A 22,301-nucleotide genomic window follows, 5' to 3' on the forward strand; every position below is an offset into this window, starting at 1 on the left:
CTTCCCTCAGACCCAGGAGCCTGGGCTCTCCCTGCCTAAGCTGGCTGGGTGCTATGCAGCACCCATCCTGGACAGACATGTTCCAGAATCAGTTCAAGAACCACCAGATCTGTCAGCACTGGAAGTGGGGAAAGAGGCAAAACCTAATCCTCTCACTCGCCCTTTCTCCATCCCCCACAACTTACATGCGACCCTAACGCTCTCATCACCATAATTCCTAAGCCAGGAGTCCACACAGCATCCCAGCTGGGTCCCCACTCCTGACCCCTTCCCTCCTCCCTCATCCAAAATGCATCCCTCAAATATGCAAATAAATCTGGTACCAAGGTGTGCGGTGGTGGGGAGGACGCGACAGGTTGAAGCCAGGAGATGAGAGACGCAAAGACAGACCCAGTCAGAGGGAGAAAAAGACAAAAGATGGAGACAGAATCAGTCAAGAGCCCAGGACAAATGGAGATAAAGAAATCGAGACAAAAACCCATGGCAGAAAGACAGAGACAGGAAGGCGATGAGGGGACACAGACAAGGAGAAAAAAAAAGAGATGGAGAGAAACTCAACAAAGAAATAGAAACAACGTGATGGGAAGAAAGAGGCTGAGAAAAAGACATGGTCAGAGAGATGGAAAAACAAAGAAAGAACTGGGGCTGGGTGACATGGGGCGCTAAAGGGACAAAAACAGAGAAATTTGAATGCAGAGGTTCGATTAGGGGGAAGGGAAGAGAATGCCAGGGAGGTGGGTGGTCACATGGAGAAACAGGTAAACCGAGGCACAGTCACCATGGTCAGGCAGATAGATTCTGACCCTCGAGGGACAGGTCAGTGCCGTTCTGAGGTGTGCGTGATGTGGCCACGATCCAGTGTGGGTCCTGGCAGCTCCTTTCTGAGCACCTTCCTCACCAGCCCTGGCCCCGGGACAGCTGGCCACCACCACCGGCCACCTTGCAGAAACTCGGCTCTGACCATAGCCTGCCGCCTTCCCCAACCCTGGCCGGCTCCTCGTCACCTCTTGAACTGTAAGTTGGGACTGCAGCAGAAGTCGGTGTTGCCGACACCAGACGCAGATGAGATCCAGAGAAGTGGAGAAGCTGGGGAGAGTCGCATCGCCACACAGGCGTTTTTGCCTTTCTGAGCCTCGATGTTCCATCTGTCAAATGGGGCTGTGAGGATGGCCACATCTCCTGGACAGCACCCGCTTCCTGCAGCCTCCCCTCCTCGCCTCCCGAAACATACACATGCCCCACGTTCCTCCAAAAAGTTGTTTTTGTCTTTTTTAAATAATGTGAAAATGCCACGCGAAGGTTTGAACCAGAGGCCCCTCCAGGGGCCGGGGTGGGGAAAGGGAGACGCGAGATGGGGGGGGGTCCAGTTCCCCGAAGCCTGCGGCCCCTGTCTGGGGCTGGGAGGGAGTGAGGAGGGGCCTCCGCTGTGCAGAGGGGCTCCAGGCCCGAAAGAGTTCAGTCCCGAAAAAGGCAGCTCTCCAGGGAGGGGCGAGGGGCTTCCTGCCTCATTTGGCACCGAGGGGGTCAGGGGGCTCAGGGGAGCCGTCCGGGGGGCTGGGGGGTGGGGGGCCTGGGCCTCCCGTTTGGCACATGGTGGGGGAGGGGGAGGGCCCAGTCTCGGGGGCCTCCCCCGAGGCGGCGTCTGTGGTGGTGGCAGTGGCTCCGTCGTCCACAGAGGATTCTATTCTCAACCCCTCTTCTGGGGGTGCAGGGGGGTCAGGTCTTCGGGGAGTCAGTTCTCCACGGGGCCTGAGGATGGAGGAAGAGGAGAGAGAAGTGGAATTCCTGGGCAGAAAGACTCATGGTTTCCGGCACATCAGAATGAAAACCAAGTCCTCACCGTGGCCCACAGGGCCCCGCATGATCTGCTCTGTCCTTTTTCTGTCCTCATTTACTCCCTCCCCCAACTCACTCTGCTCCAGCCACAGTGGTCTTCCTCCTTGCTGTTCCTCCAAGCACAGTCCTACCCCAGGGCCTTTGCACTGGCTGTTCCTACTGCCTGGCATGCCCTTAGCCCTTCCCATAGAACTCTGTCACCATGCCCCCTCCTCAGGGGCCTTCTCTGGGTCATTCTCAGTCAAGCAGTGGTCCCCCCCATCCCCCAGGGTCATTCTATCTCATTGCACTATAGTGGATTTTTTTGTTTGTTTTGTCTTTGGTTTTGGTTTTGGTTTTTTTTTGGCCATGCCGCGAGGCTTGTAAGATCTTAGCTCCCCGACCAGGGATTTCACCTCGGCAGTGAAAGCACTGAGTTCTAACCACTGGACTGCTAGGGAATTCCCTGCACTATAGTTATTTTCCTTCACATTTCTCCTCTGGGGTAATCTCAGTCATTGGCAAAGAGCTAGCTTCCTGTCTGCATGCCCTCTAGAACGGAAGATCAGAGAGGATGGGACTGCATTTGGTCACTGCTGCATCCCTAACGTCCAGTAGAGGCCCTGCACAAAGTGCCCTCCCCACCAAACTTTCCCGCCTTCTCTCCCCGTGGAAGGCGAGCCCCCCACCCATTCGACAGATGCAGAAACCCAAGCTCTATGGGGTGGAGACTCTACACACAGGGCACCCTCCCATTCCACCTCATATGTCTCACCTGAGTCGCCTGGGTCACGTCATCGCCCTCCCTTCCAGTCCCTGAGCCTCAGTTTGCCTCTCTTTAAATGGGGAGCATGACCCTGGTGTCCTTTTCAAGGGAGTAGGGAAACTCTGAGATTCCTGGCATCACTCAGCACCCAGGCAACAAGTGTGACGTGGGCAGAGCCACGCCGAGCACAGGGGTCTGAGGAAGAAAGGGACTCTACCTGCCCCCACCCCCACCCCAGCCATGGTCTCAGGAAAGCAGCGCAGCAGTTTCCCAGCCCAGCTGAGGCGGGAGTATCTAAGGACTGAGCAAAGGGACTTGGGGTTTGCATGACCGGGGCCTCTCTCCCCTCCCCTGGTGAATGAAGGTGACGTCATCTCAGACTGCTGGCACTGCCGGCCTCAGCGCTGACTCCCCACTTGGCGGGTGTCTCTACGCCCTGGAGCCTACCTCCCCCTGTCCTCATGGGGGCCTCTGAGAAGACCTCTGGGAGGAAGTGACATTGGGGGTGAAGTCTGAGGATGTTGCCAAGTGAAGAGTCAGCCCTCAGCTGGTCCCTCCTGGCCTTGACCTCCTGCATGGACTCTCCTCTCCCTCCTGGACCCTTGCCCCAGCCTCCCTGCTTCCACTGGCCCCCACAAGGCCTGGGAGAAGTCTTCCTACACTCAAGACCGATGCTGCCCCTCCCCTGCTCACACATCTCCCTTGGCTCCCTAGTGCCCACAGGACAAAGTCCCCGCCTCTCAGCCCACCCTCAAGCCCTACAGGGTCTGCCCTGCTCTCTCTCACCTCCCCCCACCCACCTCCATCTGTCCCACTCTCCAAGTAACTCCCAGACACACCCGCTTCCTTCTGTTTCAAGCACCGGCCAAGCTCTCTCCTGCCTCAGGCCCTCTGCAAGCTGTCCCGTCCGCTAGCACGCTGTCCCCTTCCCCTTCACCTAGTTGACAACAACCAACCCTTTAAGTCCCTGGTTAAAGGACCCTTCCATCACCGAGGACACAAAGCCTTTTCCTCTTGTCATCTGCCTTCTCAGCAACCCTGAGTTTGCAGTTATTCACTCACTGTGGGACTGTGGGGTCAGTGCTGTGGCTGGGGCGGAGGGGGGGCTCAGTGATCTTGCCCCACACAGAATCCCCCGAGCCCAGCACAGCACCCACAGACAGCCAATGCTCAATAAACATCTACTGAATTAAACACAGGAACAGCTTACCAGTTAAAGACCACTGCTGCGTGCAAGGCGAGGATTAAGCCATTTAATCCCCTTAACAATCTTATGAGTTAGATCCTATCCTCATTCTGCAGAAACTGAGGTACAGAGAGGGAAATCGACTTGCCCTAGGTCACCCAGCCAAGAAGGGGCATGACCAACACCTGGACTCAGGCACAATGGAGAGGAGCAGGCATGGAGTCCTCCCTGAAAAGAGCCAGCTGCACCTTCCACCTACTGAGTTGTGTCCTCCGGGAACACCTCCACCTCCCTGGCCCAGTGCAAGCCCTGCATCCAGGGATGTTCTCCCAAGGTGGTGGTGAGGATGAGCATTATGGAGCAAAGAAAACACAAGAAAGGCCCCTGACAAACACTGACTACTGGAGTGGGCACAGACTCACAGGCCAGGCAGCCAGTGTGCCTCAGCCTCCTCATGCCCAGCTCAGTACCCCAGCTCCTCATGCCTCTCTGTGCCTCAGTTTTCTCTTCAGTAAAATGGGGATGAGACTAGAACCCACCCCATGGGATCGCAGGGAGGATTCAATGAGATAAGATGTGGCGGGCACATTCTAGGGTCTACGTGAGTGCTTGCTGTTATTGCTATGGGGTGCCCTGGCCGTGTCCTCTCTGCTCTGGTTTGTATTAACCAGCTTTGAGCGCCCTGGTTTCCTTTGTCTTCTTGTCTGCCTCTGATCAACCTGTGCCCCCAAACAGAGACAGGATCAGGATCCAGCAAGTACCAGACAGGAACCTTAGCCCAAAGATGGGGCAAAGATGAGAAAGAAAGAAAGGAAGAAAGGAAGAAAGGAAGGAAGGAAGGAAGGAAGGAAGGAAGGAAGGAAGGGAGAGAGAGAAATGATTTGGGACTTCCCTGGCAGTCCAGTGGTTAAAGCACCGCGCTTCCACTGCAGGGGGCGCGGGTCCCATCCCTGTTTAGGGAACTAAGATTCCACATGCCCGCCCCCATCCCCGCCAAAAAAAAGATGGGATGGGCAAGACTCGGAGGGCATCCTTACAGAAGGGAAACTGAGGCTTAGGGTAGGGCGTGACTGCCCAAGTCCATCTGATGGACACCTCTTGGTCTGAGCTGATTGCAGAGTTGGATGGGTGGGGTTTCACTGGTGAGTAGCCAGACTGAGAGAGGGGGAAGGAAGAGACTGGGAGAGAAGCAGGGAAATTCAGAGAGATGGGGACAAGAAAGCGGGAGAGACAGGTGGGGACAGAGATTGGCAGAGGTGGGGCAGGGCCAAGGGTCTGAAGAACGGTACCTGCGGGCCGGGCGTCGGGGGCCCGGGCGGGGGGCCCCGGGGTCTCCAGCGCAGGTGAGACGGAGAAGCGGGAGAAGCACAGGGGGGGGCCTGGCGGGGGGAGGAGGGGGAAATCCTCCGCCCACTCGAAACTGCCTCCTAGCGTTGGAAGGGTGGTGAGGAAGGAGAGAAGACGCGGTCAGACCCTCAGTCACTTCAGCCCCCCAACTTCTGCTTCCGCCCTCTCCAACCCCGCCCCTCCGCTGGCCCCGCCCGGTCGCTGCTCTTGCCATAGACCCCGCCCCAAACTCTGCCCGCCCCGCCCCGCCCCTCACCAAAGCCGCTGTCGTTGCTGGGAAACCCATCTCCGGGGGTGGCGGGGTGGGGAGGCGTCGGGGGCGCTGGGGGCGTTGACGGGTCCGTGTCCCCCTCGGGGGGGCCCTGGACACTCAGCTCGTTGGTTGGCGTCTCCTGTGAAGGCAGATTAAGGGAAGCAAGAGAGGACGAACCGTCACATCCCACTCACCGCAATTCCAACAAGCAACAAACCCCGCTAACATTTCTGGGGCTTCAGGCATCCCAATTTACAATCGCTGTCTCTGAAGGGACCCCTAATCTGCCTTCGACGCCTCAGGCCGGCTTTAACCTCACCCCGGCCTGAGGCTCCTCCCCCGACTACGGAGTCCCGCCCACAGCTAAGCAGTCCACTGCAGGAATTCTCTCTCTCCCCGCTTCTTAACGCGCGGCCTCCACGGAAGCCCCCAACCCAAGACTATCTCCGTAAGTCCCACCCCGTCTCCATGACCCTTACCTATAACCGAGATCTCGGCCTCGGGAGATCAAGTGCAGGCCCCAGAACTACCTGCTCCTACGGTCCTCCAAACCCCTAACCCATTTTTAGCACCTCCCGACCCTCCGGGGAGCACCTCCGGAGTCCCGCCCTCTAAGGTGACCCCGCTCCAGCCCTCCAAGCCCCACCCTTTTGTTTCAGTGCCCTAGGCCTCCTTTCTTTACCCTGTTCTCACTCATCTCAGGACCTTAGTATGCCCCGCCCAAGGTTCATCTAGACACGGCCCCAGTTTACAAGCACCACACCGATCTTTTTTTCTCTTCAACACTAACCTCCCAGGCGAGTTACTTTTAACCCAATCCTCAACCCACCTCCCTAAGCCCCGCCCAGTTCATTAGCTCTGTCCCATCCCTGAACCCACTACTGCAGTTAGTGTCTTAACACTACAAGCAGCATCTCTTAAGCCCTACCTGCAGCTTCTCCTTGGCCCGTCCCTAGTGGATAAGATCCCCTCCATCCTGAGCCGGCCCCTCAGCCTCCACATCATTAGAGAGCCGGCCCCTCAGCCTCCACATCATTAGAGAACCCATCCCGAACTTCACTAGGCTCCGCCCACATCTTACAGGCCACGCCCTAAGCCTCTCACTGTCTCCTTAGCCTTTGAATATCAGGTACCCCTCTTTCCTTCCGGATCCGTTCTCACCTCCAGGCCTCTCCCTAGCCCTTCAGCACCCTCCCCCATCCCAGGCCCCATCTCTGCTCTGGACTCGGCCTTTCCCCCGGCCCCGCCCCACCCTCAGGCCCCGCCCTCACACTCAAGGACTCATCCTGCCCCGTTTCCCTAATCAGTCTCTCCCCAGGCCCCGCCCTCACCCGACAGGCCCCGCCCCATCTAGGCGAGGTCTTCATCCAGGCCCCGCCCCCAGACCGCAGACCCGGGGGTCCTGCGTCCCCCGCCGCAGCGCACCTGGTCGAAGAGGTAGACGGTCACGTCCCCGTGGAAGGAGACCATCTTGCGCTTCCTCTCCAGCTCGCTGTCCTCGGGTTCGTCGGCCCCGCGTGGAGACTTGAGCAGCCCCCGCAACGGGCGGGCCGCGTCCGCGTCGGCGCTGCTCACCACGACGGGCACCGGGGCTGCCCGCGCTCTCCCGGGGCCCCGGGGCCCCGCCGCCGCGCCCGCCGCCGCCAACGCCGCCTCCTCGTCCTCCTCCTCGTCCTCGTCCTCGTCCTCCCCGTCCTCCTCCGACGGCCCCGACGCCCCCGCCCCGGCGGCCTCCCCGCCAGCCGCCCCGGCGTCCGCGCCCTCCCACGGGGGCCGCCGCGGGCCCGGCCCCGGGAACGGCGTGAGCGTGAGCGGCGGCAGCGCCAGCGAGAGCCGCGAGAGCTTGGCTGCGAGGGGAGAGAGCCGGTGAGCTCCTGTTCCTGGGGGTCTCCAAGCAGAAGGGTAGTGATCTTCCCCTACTCCACTGCTTAACCCTCCCGTGGCTCCCCAGTGCCCACAGCACAAAGCCCCCGCTTCTCCCGGGGCCCACCAGACCCGGGGGCCCTGGCTCTGCGGACCTCTCCTGGCTCTGGCCCCCCTCATTCTGGCTTTACCTCCATCCAGCCACATGGGCCACATCCCACTTCTGAGCCTTTGCATAGGCTGTTCCCTCTGCCTGGAACTTCCTTATCCAGCTCTGTCTGGACTTTCAAAACCTTTGGAGATCTCCCAGGAGCTCAGGCCAGGCCACCTGCTCAGCACCACATAGTACCAAGCACCTTGCCTTCCAAGCAGTTGATCTCAGTGTAGAACTACAATTCTGTGGCAGTGTGATTGTTTGCCTTGTCACAGAACAGAGACTGAGCCGGGCTCGTTCTGGCTGTGTCCCCAAGCCCCAGCACATAGAAGCACTAAGTCAATATTTGTGAGATTAATGGATGGATGTTCCCTGCTACACAATGTTGACCAAGGTACTTTCTTTCCTTTTTTGGCCCTCAATAGCCAGAAAAGTGGGGTGTCCTGCCATCTCCAGGTCCTTTCCCTGCCCTAAGACTAATTGATCTCAGCCTGTTGGGAGGGAAGGACTTCAGGTCCCTGGAGGAGGAAATCTCACTTCGAATCCCAAGCCTACCCTGCTCTCTTGCTGTGTGTCCCTGGGCAAGCAGATCCACCTCTCTGAGCCTCTGTTTCCTCACTGGTAAATGGAGGGGCCACTCATTCCTCCATTACTGCATGAGTGAACTGTGTGCCAGGCCCTGTGGGGGGCGATGGTGGGGATGAGGAGAGGGGCAGGGCAGGGCAAGAAGAAAGATGGATGTGGACTGAGTCACTCTCCATCCCTCATTCACTCTCCTCCAGCTTAACCAGCCTTTTGCTATTCCCTGAACGTGTGAAGTTAATGCCCATCTCAGTGTCCTCTACCTGAAACATCCTTCTCCCAGATGTGCACCTAGCTCACTTCCTTCATGTCTGCTCAAAAGTCACCTCCTCATTGAGGCCTTCCCTGGCCACCTATCTGAGGGTGATAGGGGTGGAGTGGGCCTTTATAGAGGAAGTTATCAAGGGCTGTGGATACCCAGAGGAAAGACAGTGTGACAGCCTTTAGAAATCAGGAAGGCTTCCCAGGGAAGGAGAAATTGGAGTGGGGTCATGAAGGATGAGTAGGAGTTCACTATATTAAAAAAAAAAAAAAAAAGCTGACTATTCCCAGTCTCTTCTCACCCAACAGCACCAACCCCTCACCCCCACCCCAGATCCTCTGAGGCATCTTAGTTGGTCACCTCTGTCATTTTCATGCCACCCAGGGTCCTTCCTGACACAGCAAACTCCCCACAGCAACCTTGAAGAAATGGTAGTGTTCTAATGTCATGGAATGGAGAAGTAAGGTCATTTGTCCAAGGTCCCAGAGCTAGGGAGGGGCAGAGCCAGGATTTGAGCCCAGGCAATACAGCTCCAGGGTCTGCACTCGTCACTGCCAGGCTGACCTGTCTGGCACCCAGGAGCCTGAGCTTCTCAACTGCCATGCGTTTGAGGAAGGAAGGTTCTGTGCCCAGTCCCCTTCCTGACCTTTCCCTCTTGAGCCTCAGGCTACTCTGGCAAACGGAGATAATAACCCTTCCCTCAAGTGTGGCTGAGGTTGCCAGTATAAAACAAGCCAGGTCATTTACAACTTTCATACCGGTATTTAAGGAAATCAGGCCTCTGGGTGAGTCCAGTGGAACCAAACAGGGGCTGCTTCTCTTTACTCTCCACTTACCTTCTCTTAAGTTGTCCCCTCTCTATGACAAAATACTTCCAGTGTTCCTATCACAACTCAGTTTCCAGAAAAGGCATTTCTACTAGGCTTTCAGGCCGCCAGCACCACAGTGGGCAGGGCAGGGTCTGAGGCTCCCTGGGTTCCAGCCGTGGGCAGCTCAGGGCCTGGCCCATGGGAGGCCTGGCCCACTGAATAGATGCCTCCGCTTGTTGGAGAGTTTAAACCAGAGATCACGCGCTGGCAGCCCAGCCCACAGAGAGGCTTCGTTTGAATTGGTTCCAACCATTAAAACACCCAGAACTCTGGCTTAAAGGGGGACAGCGGCAGATTTGGCAACACCAGGTGGGCCTTCCTGAATAGAACTGAGAAGTGGCTGCATTTCCTTCCCAACTCCCACCCCACATCTCCCAGATCTCATTCATTCCCACCTGTCATTCATTCCCTTACACTGCCTGGCCCCCTGTGGGCATTTGAGTTTGCGACCCCTGGTTGACATGAATCATGATATAACAGCAGGTGCTTAGAAGTGCCCGGCCTTGGGCCAAAGGCTTTGGAAGTCCTAACTCATTTAACCCTCACAATCCTATTAGGTAGGTGCTATCCTTGTCATCCGTTTTTGGCAGATGGGGAAACTGAGGCACAGAGAAGTAAGGTTATTTGTCCAAGGTCACTGAGCTGGGGAGGGGCCAGGATTGGAGCCCAGGCAGTACAGCTCCAGGGTCTGCGCTCGGCACTGCCAGGCTAACCTGTCTGGTACCTGGGAGCCTGAGCGTCTCCACCGCATCCTACATCTTACAAGAGCCGGGCCTCGGTCCCCCACCGCGCTCCCGTACTCCCAGCAGGCTGCTCACCTTTGATCTGCTCGCTGTTCCCCTGAGGGGGTCCCAAGTCCAAGAACAGTCGAGGCATCTCGGGGCCCTTCCTCTCGGGCTTGGGGGGGTCCCCGTCTCCGCTGGGTGCCGTGTCTCCGCCGGCTCTGCTGTCTGGGGCCCCGGGCTCTCCCTCGGAGGCTGCCTCCGGCCTGGCTCTCTGGGGCACTGGCTCCGGCCTCCTCCGCTGTGCTTCCAGCAGCGGCGGAGGCGGCTGTGGTCTCGTGCTGTCGACCCATCCGGCCTTTGCGTCCACGCCGCTTCCGAGGCCGCCGCCGGGGGCCATCCCCATGCCCACTGGGGCTCGGGCCCCACTCCCGAGGTCCAGCCTCCCAGCCCCGGGGGCTCTCGGTGCCCCCCCAGTCTCGGGGGCTCTCCTCTCGGTCCCGGGTTCCGGCAGCCCGCTCCTGGGGGCTGGGCCAAGGGGGCCAGGGGCTGTCTCCCCGCCGTTCAGGGCCGAGGCCCCTGCGCCGGGTGCCAGGGCTCTCTCCAGCGAAGTCTCTGGGGCTGGCTCCCCGTTCACGGGGACTGGAGCCCCACTCTCGGGCATCTTCTCCCAGGGCCCGGGGGCTCTCCAAGGCCCAGTCTCTGGCGGCCTCTCCGGGCTCCTGGGGAGTCTCAGGCCCCCATTCTCTGACACCGCCTTGATCTTTGGAGGTGTCAGTCCCCCATTCTCCAGCACTTGCTCTTCTCTCTCTGGGGACCGCGGGCCCCCATTCTCCAGCACTTTCTCCTCCCTCCTTGGTGGTGGCAGCTCCCCATTCTCCAGCACTTGCTCTTCTCTCTCTGGGGACCCCGGGCCCCCATTCTCTGCCACCTTCTCCGCGACGCCCAGGGCTCTCTGTCCCCCGTTCTCCAGCCCTGTCACCCCGTTCACGGGGAGGCTCGGGCCCCCGTTCGGGCCGGGGGCTTGCTTCCCGCTGTCCAGGACTGTGGGGTCCCTGCTCGGGCCCAGGGCTTTCTCTCGGTTCCCGGGGCCTCTCCCTGCCTTCCTGGGCCCCGTCGCGCGGGCGGCTGCCCCCTTCTCCCCCAGGAGGTTCCTTGTCACATCCTCCCGCAGGGACTTCAGCAGCTGCTCGGTGCTCACTTGAACTACGAAGGTCGGCGTCTCCCGGGCCCCCGGGAGCAGGAGGGGACCCGGGTCTGGGGGTGGCCGGGGCGCTCCCGGGTCGGGGGGCTCGGGGGGAGCCCGTGGTCGAGGGACCCCTTCCTCCTCTGCCGCCCCCCCGCCAGGGAAGGCTCCCTCGGGGGAAAAAGGGGTCTCTGTCTCGTAGCCGCTGTCCCCCGGCTTGGGGCCCGGAGACGACAGGCCTGAGCCGGGACTGGCCACGGCCGAGGGGGGGTCGGGGGACGCGGCCGGGTCTGCGGGGGCCCGGGGAGGTGGCGGCGGGGGGGGGGGAGCGGGAGGTGGCCCCCGCCCGGGGTACTGGGGCGCCGCCGCCCCCATGAGGGGGTCCAGAAACTCGGGGGGGGCCGAGGCGGGGGGGTTCAGGGGCAGGTCGGCCAGGGAGCCCCGTTCTGCCCGCAGGGACGAGTCGTCCTCTGGAGGATGCGGGCAGCCAAGGGCAGGGTGGCCCCCCCAGCCAGCGACGGCGTCCCCCCGCTCCAGGGGCAGGCAGGAGCAGGCCCCCTCGCGGCTGCACAGGGGACAGGGTAGGGGGCCCCGGCGGCTGGGGCCCCCCCCAAGGCTGCTGCTGTCTTCCCCGGGGGAGCTGCCCTCCTCCTCCTCCTCTTCCTCTTCGGCCCACGGGGCGGCCCCCCGCTCCCCCAGCACCTCGGCAGGGTCTCCTGCCAGGGTCTCCCCGGCGCCCCGGCCCTCGGGGTCCCAGCCACTCAGGAGGAAGCTCCCGGAGGCTGAGGGCTGGGCCGGGAAGGGCCGGGCCGCCGGGAAGAGGGGGGAGGCCCAGGTCTCGGACACCAGCTGGGGGACCTCGGAGGGGGCCTGGGGGGCCTGGGGGGCAGGCACTCCTGGGTCCAGGGGGTCCCAGTCATTGGGGAAGAGGGGCTCTGGCGGGGAGCCATGCTCCTCGAGGCGGATGTAGTATTCGCTGCTCACGGAGGGGCTGCGGGCGCTGATGACCGGCAGCACGCTGGGCGTGGACAGCGCCTCGTAGAAAGGGTTGGAGGGGTTGGCGTGGGGGGCCGGGGGCGCAGACGCAGGCTGCCAGGTGGGTGCCCCCGCGCCCCGACCTGCCCCCCGCCGCGCCTTCTCCCACAGGCACTCAAGGTTGAGGCCACGGCTACTCTCGGTGACCGTGAGCACATCGTCAGGGTCAGCCCCCGGGAAGCCATCCAGAAGGGGGAACGGAGAGGAGAGGGTCCCCGGGCGGGGGGCGCTGTGCTGCGGGGGCCAGGGCCAGGGGAAGGGACCATCTCGGGGTGGGGGTGGCGGCGGGGGGGGCCGCGGGGGCCGCTCAGACAGCAGGTAGGTGAGCTGCAGCTGGAGATCAGAGGCCGAGGGGCGCTGGGCAGGTGGCCGCCAGCAGGACTGCAGGATGTCGTACCTGGGGCAGAGGAAGGAGGCAAGGGTGAGTAGGGCAGAGTCCCAGCAGAGGAGGGGGGGGTCCCTGGGGGTGGGTAGAGACCAGGAGAAAGTGGGGGGCAGAGACCCAGGGAGAAGAGGACCAAGACCCAGAGACAGTGGGGAATGGAAACCAGAGAGAGAGAGGGACAGAGAGCCAGAGAGGGGGAACAGAGACCTAGAAGAAGAGAGGACAGCAAGGCAGATGTGCAGAAATGATGGTTAAGGTGACCTTCCTGTTTGGGTTATACAAGTTTTGGAACCAGAGACAAGCAAGCAGCAGGGGTCGTCTAGCGTTGGAGAAACTAGGTTCAAACACCATCTCTGTCACTCCATGCCTCAGTTTCCCCCCTCCGAGTAGCAGATGCTGGTGGAAGGGGTGGGGACGTCCCCACTCCTTTCTAGGGCTGGCAGCAAATGGTGCCGTTGTGGGTCGGGGGGAGAGTGTGAAATGAGGTGGGGGATTCTGGGATCATCCTGGGGTGGGAGGTGGAAGGTCGGGGCTCCAGGGTCAGGCCCTTGTCCTCACCAGTAGTCCGCATACGGCAGCTTGAGCCTCGGCCGGGCCAGCTTGACGTGCTGCTGACGGACCACGAAGGCGAGGACCTCCTCGTCTGACAGGTGGCGGTAGGGCTGTGCCCCAAACTCAAACAGCTCCCACAGGGTCACCCCTAGGGACCTACAAGGAGCAGAGGGCAGGGGGAGGTAAGAGCCCCGCCCTGACCGGCCAGGGGGCCGCCCCTCCCAGCCTCAGTGTCCCCACCCGTGGAACCTGTGACCCTTCTGCCTTCCTTGTCCTCCTCGGGCCCCCGCAGCCCGAGCCCCTCACCAGATGTTGCTCTCGCGGCTCTGGTCCACCACCATGAAGGTCCCGTGCAACTCCCCGAGGAGCTCAGGCGCTGCCCAGCGCAGCGGGATCCACAGGCGCTCGGGGGTTAGGTAGTAGTCCTCCTGCGGGGACAGGCCGGAGCGGGGTCAGGGGGGCCGGGGCACCCCCCCACGCCCACCCCTCCCTGATGGAGGGCAGCCCTCACCTTGTAGTTGCTGTGGGCCAGCCCGTAGTCTCCGATGCGCACGGTGAGGTCGGAGGTCAGCAGGCAGTTGCGCAGGGCCAGGTCGCTGGGGGCAAAGGGGGAGAGGTAAGAAGAGGGGAGCTCGGGGAGGCCTGCCCACCGCCCCCAACCTAGACCCCGCCCACTTTCCCGCACTGCTCGCCTTCCCTCTTCTTTTCCTCACTCCTCCTCTCCTACCTTGACTCCTCCCCCTCCCCTGACTCCTCCCTCTCTTCTGTGACCCCTCCTCCCTTCCTGACTACTCCCCTCTCCTGACTCCTCCCCTCCTCTCCTGACTCCTCCCCTCCTCTCCTGACCCTGCCGGGTTTTCCCCCGTTTTGCCTCTCCCACTTAGGCCTCCTGCTCTCCTCCTAAGCCCCTCCCCTGTGGCCTCACCTCGCACCCCCACAGCCTCGCCTCCTTCGCCTAAGTAGTCGGCCCCCCACCCCGCCCCAATTCCTCCCGGCGGCTCGGGCTCCCGGGCTGCCACCTGTGCACGTAGTTGTGGGAGTGGAGATGTGCCAGCCCGCGGGCGATCTCCAGGCCCATCCTCTGCAGTGTCCGCAGGTCTCGAGGGGGCAGCTCAGGGGACAGGCCCTCGGGGGGCCGCTGGGCCCGGAGGTAGCGCTTCAGGTCCCCCTGGGAGAGAGAGCAGGGAGGGGTCAGCACCACCGCCCCCTCCCAGGCACCCATACATCCAGCCAATCCGAGGCGAGGATGGGGCAGCCTCTGCCCTCAGTGGGAAGCCCCTCTGGGCCTCAGTTTCCCCTGCTGCTTAGAAGCGCACAGTCACAGAACCCACCCACCTCACATGCTCGTTCAGGGCAGGCCACCTGGGAAGTGGGTGCTCATCTACAGAGATGTTATCACTTGTTACAGGTGTCGCTATGACGATGATGATGTCATTGCTGAAGGTCCCTAGGAATTGCCCTGAGCGCCCACCCCGTCTAGCTCCCGGCTCTGCCTCCCCCTAGAACCCTCACCAGTTGACAGAACTCCATAATCAGAAGAAAGGGCAGTGTCTCCATGCAGACGCCCAGGCACTGGAGGACGTTGGGGTGCTGCAGGCTCCTGCAAGGGGAAGGCGGTTGCCTAGGTCAGGAAACAGCTCCTTTCATCCCACGCCAGCCCCTTGTCCCACCCCAGCCTCCCAGCGAAACCAAACTGTTGCTTCAGCCTCTTTGGTCTCCATTTCCTTTCCTGAGAATCTCCACCAGACACACACACACTCCTTCCCCACATCCCCATCTCAGGACCACCCCACTGTCTCCCAGTTCCCAAGCCAGACCCCCAGGCACCTCCTTGCCCCTCCTCTGGCTCACCACCGTCAGCCCTTCTTCCTGCCCCCTGACTCTTCCCCATCCCCTCCCCTCCCCACAGCCCCAGCTCAAGCCTCCTCCTTACCTCCTGGACTCTCTTCTCAGCCTCCTCCTGGCCTCCCTGCCTCCAGTCTCTCCCTTTCAATCTGTCCCTGACCTGCTTACATCCCTCCATGGCTCCCCAGTGCCCTGGGACAGACCCTAGCTCACTCCTAGGTCTTTCCTGCCCCTCTGCCTTCCCCAGCAACACTCTTCACCCCGTGTACATCTCCCCAAACTCACAGGTGCCTGCCTAGGCTCCAAGCCTTTGCATGTACACGTCTCTCTGTGGAGAACACTCTCCTCTCATCAAAGTCCTCCTCATCCCTTAACATCATTTCCTCAAGAAATGTCACTGCCTACCCCTGCAACACTGGGGGTTGTCGCTCCTTTATATACCCTCACATTGTGGGTAGAGTCAGGCACAGGGGTCTGAATGCCGTCTCCGCCTTTCCCAGTGTGTAATCTCACAGAAGTCATTTCACTTCTCCCTGCCTCCGTTTTCTATAAAATAGGGACAGAGTAACTCCCTCACAGAGTTGTGGCAGCGAATCTAAGGAGATCAGAGAGGAGCTGGCAAGAGTGAAAGATCTTCGCTGTGATGTTGTATTTTAGCATTTTAACACGTTGTTTGATTTTCATTGCGCCCTGCATTTCAGCTGCGTCCTCCTGCCCCACCGCCTTTGCTCCTGCTGTTCCCTCTGCCTGGAACACGCTTCCTGCCATGCTTTGCGTTCCTGATTCCTCCTAGTCAACCCCGCCTTTCCCATAATTCCGTCCCAATCTCGCGTTATGTCCTCAAGGCACTTGTCAGTCTCTGAGATTTTTGTGTTAAAATTCATTTCTTCACTTACTTATTTACTGTGTATCCCCTCCACTAGGAGGCAAGCTCTATAGGACAAGGATTTGGGGCTTTTTGTTCATGTGGCCATGTCCCCAGTGCCGAGACTAGTAGGTGCTCAATAAAAATGTGTGGAATGAAGGATTTTACCCTGATACGTGGGCTGAGGGTCTGTGGGAAGGTTAAAACATGCAGGGCTTGAAGCCCAGAGCCTGGCTCAAGGAGGGTGTACAGTAAGTCTTGGTTCCACTGGGGCCTGGCTGGAGGCAGGGGCCCTTCATACATTGCGGGGACCGGTGCCCAGGCCCAAGCTGCCCACCGCCTGTGTCCCAACCTTCTCCACCTGGGGGAATAGGGGCTCTCGCTCCTGCTTGGGAAAAGACTCATGAGACGAAGCTTTCTGAAAGCACCAGGCATGTGCTGGGGCTTGAAAAAATGGCTGGAGTGCCCAACATGGGGAGATTGAGGACGGCAGATGCAGAAAAAAGCCTGGATCCACTGCACACCTACTAACCTGAGCCCCTTCTGTTAACACATCCTCCCAACAACCCCACTAGGCAGGATGACGTTTCCCATTTGTTCCAGGGGAAAGGGGAGGCTCAGAGAGGTGAAGTGACTTGCCCAGGGTCACACAGCTGGTAACAGTGCCAGAGCTGGGATTTGCTCTCAGGTCTCTGACTCAGTGAATGTCCACTGAGGGCCGACTTGCACCTGGGTGACAAAACGGACCCCGAGCTGCCACTGTAGTCCTGCATTCTCCAACTGAACTTTCTGTGAAGTTGGGAATGTTCTCGATCTTAGCTGTCTAACTTGGGAGCCACTGGCCATATGTGGCAACTGAGGTCTTGAACTGTGGTGAGGTCGAGGACACGGGGAGGGGGAGGGGAGGCTGGGACGTAGTGAGAGAGTAGCACTGACATATATACACCACCAAATGTAAAATGGATGGCTAGTGGGAAGCTGCTGCATAACACAGGGAGATCAACTCCATGCTCGGTGACGACCTAGAGGGGTGAGATAGGGAGGATGGGAGGGAGGCTCAAGAGGGAGGGGATATGGGGATATATGTATACATGTCGCTGATGCATCCTGTTGTACAGCAGAAACTAACACAACACTGTAGAGCAATTATACTCCAATGAAGATGTGAAAAAAAATCATAATAAATACAAAACAAAAAAAAAGAGAAAGAAATGTGGCAAGGGTAGCTGAGGAAAGACATTCTGAATTTGACTGCATTTTATTTAAGGTGAATTTAAATAGCTGTATGTGGCTAATGCTTGCCAGCACGGGTCTAGAGAGAGAGGCAAATAAGCAAGTAACGGATGAAATAATGACAAACTAGGATACATGTTATGAAGAAAATACACAAGTTGATGTGATGGAGCATCCCAAGGCCCTCCTTAGGTGGGAGAGTGTGTGTGTGCGTGCATGTGTGTGTGTGTGTAAGTATGTATGTATGTAAGAGAAGGCCTTTCTGATCTGAGACTCAGGAGGAGAAGGGATCCCACCATCTGGAACTGGGGCTGGGTGAGCCAGGAGTGATATTCTAGACAGGCAACAACAAGGACGGTGGTCCTGCGGCAGGAAAGAGACTGGCATGTGGGAGGGCCAGTGGGGAGACCGGGGTGGCGGGGGCGAGAGGGCTGGTGGCAGGAAGGGAATAGGGCTTGTGGGCTGTAGGGACAAGTGGGACTTTGTCCTGCTGGCCACAGGAAACCGTGGGAGTTTTCAGAGGAAGGGGCTCATAAAATCTTGGGGCAAAGCTCACTTTTACAACCCTCTGATAAGAGGTCCCCATGTACACAGCCTTTCCATGACAGGGCACTCACTACCCCACAGGGCATCTATGTGACAAATGTTTACTTAACTCTTGTCTAGAAGCCCTTAGAGTGGAGGCGAGACCAGGCAGGGGAGGGACAGGGTCCTGCCTTCCTAGGACCTCCCAGGCCAGTGGCGGCGGGGGAACAGTGGCCATTTTGGGCACCTGCTCTGGACCCTGGTCTATGATTCTGATTCTGCCTTTCCTCACCCACAAGCAGGGACCAGAGGAAGGGAGCCACCATCATGTGCCCAGTGCCTAACACAGGGTCATCTCGCATCCTCTCAGCTGCCCTCTACATGAGGCTGCTCAGACTTCCTGGACTCACTTTCCAGATGAAGATACTGAGGTTCAGAGTGGAGAGGGGCAGGTCTCCAGCTCAGCTTCTGTGCTGTCCCCTCGCCTTCATCACACTGCCTTCATTTCCCGGGCTCTGTCCCGAGGAAGAACCCGAGGCTCAGGGAGGGAAATTCTCTGGACTGAGTGGCACAGCCAGGAAAAGGTAGATCTAGGATGTGAATCCAGATTTGACCCCACACTGTACCCTCCCATTTCCAAAGGTTACCTCCGTGAGGCACAAACTCAGATATTTGGGCCTTCGGGGCCCCACATCCACCGAGAAGTCCCCATACCTGTAGGGCTGTGCTTCTGAGATGAACTTGCGCTGCTCCAAGGGCCCTGCGCTGGCTCGGAGCTCCTTCACCACCACCTGGGCTGGGGTGTAGTCGGAGAAAATCTCTCCCAGGATCACCTGATCAAGGCGGACCCAGGAGTCAGCGCCTGTGGTTTCCCCTTCCCCATCCCCATCCCCATCCCCGGGACCACCTCCACCCCACCGTATGGCTCCCAACTTCCCCTCCTTTCCAGCCTCTTCCTTCAAATCCCACCACCCTCGCCCCCCACCAGACGTGGGGTGAGAGACTCACAGGCCCAGAGTCCGATGGACGCAGGGACGGGTGGAAGGATGGACAGACTGACGCGTGGAGAGCCGGATGGCGAGGCGGAGTGGTCAATGGAGTGAGGAGGGAGGCGCTGACTGACAGGTGGCAGGGGGATGGGGTGGATGGGTGTGGGTGAGAGGTGAACAGAGGGGCGGGCAACGGGTGGGCTGAGGAGGCAGGGGACAGATGAGAAGTGGTGGGAGCAGGGCAGATGGACACAGAACGGGAGCATCGCCCTGGATTGTACGGACCCTCCCCCACCCCCAGCCCCACTTACCTTCCCAAACCAGCCACTCCCAATTTCCTGCAGGTAGCTGAGGTGCTGGCGGCTAAGGCCCAGGGGGGTGGTCATGTCTGGGGGGGGGGAGGGGGAAAGGGGGAAGCACCTGAGCCTCTCTCCCCTGCCAAGTGCCACTAACACCCCTCAACTCAGTGGGGACCGCGGGCAAAGCAGACACCGCACATCTCTTTTCATTGGCTGCCCCAACAATCCGCGAGGAGATCTCAGCCTCCTCATTGGCTGCCCACAAGCTTCCAGCGTCCAATCCGTCCTTCCCTTTGGCGTCCCAAGATCCCATGACATGACTTCAGCCTGCCATTGGCTGCCTCTGACATTAAGATCTAGGCTGACCTCGCTATTGATTGCCCCGCAAGAATCCCCAAATCTGGTTTCGGATTAAGCAGTGGCTTCTACCAAGATGGTCTCTGACTTCCTTCAGGCTGCTTCCAAGATTCCGGGGCTCCCACCTCTGCCTTTTCCCTTGGCTGCCTCGGGCCTCTGCTCCCTGTTCCTTCAGGGAAGACTCTCAGCGCCTCCCATCCCACCCTGTGGGGCCCTGGGATTCTGGTCAGGTGTGGGGCAGTACCTGAGTGTGACGGCTGCGGCGCAGGCATCGGCAGGGAGACCTCGGCCAGCGGCAGAATGTAGACATCAGGCAGCGACTGTGAGGAAGAGGTCTCCTCCGCAGGGGGAGTGTACTCCCCGGAGCAATCCTCCCCTTCTGGGTTCTCAAACTCCTGGGGCCAGGACGGGAGAGGGGTGGGAGAACACAGGGCTGAGACACGCCATGGTCCTTCTCATCAATATCATCACCATCTTTCTCATAACTGTCCCCCAATCCCTGTCCAGCTCCCATCCCAAGGCTCTGGACCTCACTGTTACTTCGGGCCTGAAGGGCTCTCAGACTCACTGCCCCACTCCCCCTCCTACCACCTGGGTTGGGGGGGAAAGGCCTTGCCGGAGTCTTCCTCCCCACCTTGAATCCCCTCGTGCACCTCACCTTGAAGCCGACATCACCCCGTTTGCAGCACAAACAGGTGAGGAGGAGGAAGATGAAGGCCAGCAGGCCAGAGCAGGAAATGAGAACCACGGCATAGGGAGGAGCCAGTGGGGCCCGGCCCAGGGCGAATCCATCTGTGGGCACAGGACTGGGCTGGGGTCCCGGCTTCAAACCCCTGGCTCCCGGACTGAATGCCCCTCCCCGCCCAGCTAGTCTTAACTACAACTCCCACGATGCTCTGCAACCAGGGGCCCCTGGCAGAGGAGCCGGGTGGCCCAGGGCATTGTGGGAGTTGTAGTTTGGGGCCTTCTCAAGTGGTTGGGTTGGGGGTGGGGTCCCTTCTCTCCCCCCAAGCTGGGATCTCCCCCCCCCCAATCACCTCACCCTTATGCTTGGATTAATTTCAGTGAGGATTGAGGGAAGGGGGAGTAACAGTGGAGCCTGGAGCTCTCAGAATTTAAAATATGCTCCCACGACGGCCTTCCTACCCCCTATTTGGGGAAGAGGATGAGCCCCCAACTGCAGGCTGGGAGAAGATTCTTGCCCCATGCTGGAACCTCCTAGTTACGGGGGTTGAGGCCTGTTTCTTTTAGGGACGCTTGGAGAACACACATGTCCTCTGTCCCCAGCCCAAGCCCCTGAGAAGGGAACTCCGCAAGCCTTGGGTCTCCCCCAAAGCTAAAGACAGCATCCTATGCTGTGTCCCCCTTAGAAATAGTATTCCTCCCCTCTGTCCCTAATTCTCCCAGAGGCCCTGTCCTTCCCTGACTCCCTGCACACATCTGCACACACACATGCGTGCACACACACATGTTGCCCGAACGGACCCCCTCCCCACCCAGCCCCCAGCCTTCCTCCCACAGGCCCTGCTGACAGAGGCACCGTCCCCGCGGCTCCCCAGGCCCTGGCTCGCTGCGGGAAGACGCCACACAGGTGATGGAGCCAGAGCCCTGCAGACAGACCCCGGGGCAGGCCAGGGTGGGGGTGGGGGCCGCTGGACAGTCGGATGGTCGGACAGACTTACCGGGGTGGGCCGGGGACGCCAGGCAGCCGGAGGCGGAGACGGCCGCGAGGAGGATGAGGGCGCCGGGGGCAGGCATCTTGTCGAGGATGGAAGGGAGGTGGAGGTGGTGGCGGCTGGGGAGGAGGGGGGGGCGGGCCCTCAGCCCCCAGCCATGGGGACCCGCGCGACCCTGGCCTCCCCCCGGCCCAGGAGAGGGGCAGGAGACTCAGGACAGGGGGAGGGAGGGGCTGCTTACTGGCTCAGGTACCCCCCTCCCCCTCTTTGAAGGGACAGACAGATGAAGGGATGGAGAGGCGGACAGAGGAGAGGAGCTGGGGAGCTGGGGTTGCTGGGGTGGGGGGGAGAGGGTAGGATGGGGGGGAGAATGAGGGCCCCGCCTCCAAGTGCAGCGGGGATTGGGGGAGCAGAGAGCCCGTCAGAGGAAGGGTGGGAGGAGGGAGGATGGAGGGAGGATGGAGCGTCGTCATGGCAACTGGCTCCCCAGTAGCATTGGCTGCCAGGAGGGAGGGGAGGGGGAGGGACAGACAGGGACCAGCAGACCCTTGTGTGGGGGGGACACAGGGCCCACAGTGCCTGGCCCAGACACTGCTGTGACACGCCACCAGCATGGACACGTGTGCTCCACGCCAAGATGCAGATGTCAGACAGGCACACACAGCCCACACAAGGCTGACATACGTCGCAGAGACCCTCACAGACAAGCACATCACATACAAAGGTGGACAGCTATCGGCAGACGGGGACACGTACACGTCACACACAAAGACGCAGGGATGATGGGCTGCACTAAGAACGCACAGGCAGGCCGGCCCCCGGCACAGATGCACCCAGCCACGCAGGAACGTCAGTGCATCACAAAGACCTACACATGCCACAGACAAAGTAAAGCCCCCATCCCACAGACACACACGCCACAGACAAAGATCCACACAGATACCACGGGGACACGCCAAGGCGCAAAGTCACGAACATAGACATTCCACAGACAAATGGGCAACAAAGAAGACCCGCAGAGCCATGCATCACATACACAGATAAACACAGAGACACACGTCACACAAATACACAGACATCACTTGCACGGAGACGTACACAAGACACACATTAACTTAGACACAGGTATCCCGTGCAGGAATATACACAGACACACAGCAGACACTCGGAGAGACGTGCACATCACATATGCGGATACCCACAAACACAAAACACACACACACATATAGCTACAGACACACAAAAGGTACACACATCTCTCACGTAGACCCATTTCACTCACATGAATACACAGAGATGCATGTCACACACACAGATACACATGTACAAGCACAACTCACACATGGATATAGACGCACAACACATTGAAAGAGTATACGAAAGCTACACAAATCACGTACAAAAATACATATAAATATATTACACTGATCCACATGTACTACATATACACAGTCACACGTTACATACAGACAACACAGGCACACACATCGCACACACAGATACACAAAGATACACACATCACAGATGTACACACA

At 59.7% G+C, this 22,301-nt stretch overlaps 1 protein-coding gene across 1 annotated transcript; it reads right to left on the reverse strand.

Annotated features, from left to right (window-relative positions):
• Positions 1–724: 724 nt before the first annotated feature.
• LMTK3 (lemur tyrosine kinase 3) lies at positions 725–20,863 on the reverse strand. The gene is made up of 15 exons (XM_057711641.1): positions 20,773–20,863; positions 19,749–19,882; positions 19,335–19,485; positions 18,746–18,822; positions 18,160–18,278; positions 14,490–14,577; positions 13,997–14,145; positions 13,489–13,573; positions 13,284–13,405; positions 12,984–13,133; positions 9,916–12,437; positions 6,793–7,214; positions 5,371–5,506; positions 5,057–5,194; positions 725–1,749 (listed from the first exon to the last, which is right to left on the reverse strand). Exons 1-15 carry the CDS (start codon positions 20,846–20,848, stop codon positions 1,733–1,735), a joined length of 4,386 nt encoding a protein of 1,461 aa, XP_057567624.1. The 5' UTR covers positions 20,849–20,863; the 3' UTR covers positions 725–1,732.
• Positions 20,864–22,301: the final 1,438 nt, after the last annotated feature.

This window comes from Hippopotamus amphibius, chromosome 16 (assembly GCF_030028045.1).
Source record: "Hippopotamus amphibius kiboko isolate mHipAmp2 chromosome 16, mHipAmp2.hap2, whole genome shotgun sequence".
Lineage (NCBI taxonomy): Eukaryota > Metazoa > Chordata > Mammalia > Artiodactyla > Hippopotamidae > Hippopotamus > Hippopotamus amphibius.

Coding starts and splice junctions, on each gene's coding strand:
- LMTK3 (XM_057711641.1), bottom strand. CDS start 20,848: ATGCCTGCCCCCGGCGCCCTCATCCTCCTCGCGGCCGTCTCCGCCTCC. Junction 12,438..12,983: donor CTGCCGTATGCGGACTACTG/GTGAGGACAAGG, acceptor CCTCTGCCCCAG/GTACGACATCCTGCAGTCCT. Junction 5,195..5,370: donor CAGCAACGACAGCGGCTTTG/GTGAGGGGCGGG, acceptor TTCCAACGCTAG/GAGGCAGTTTCGAGTGGGCG.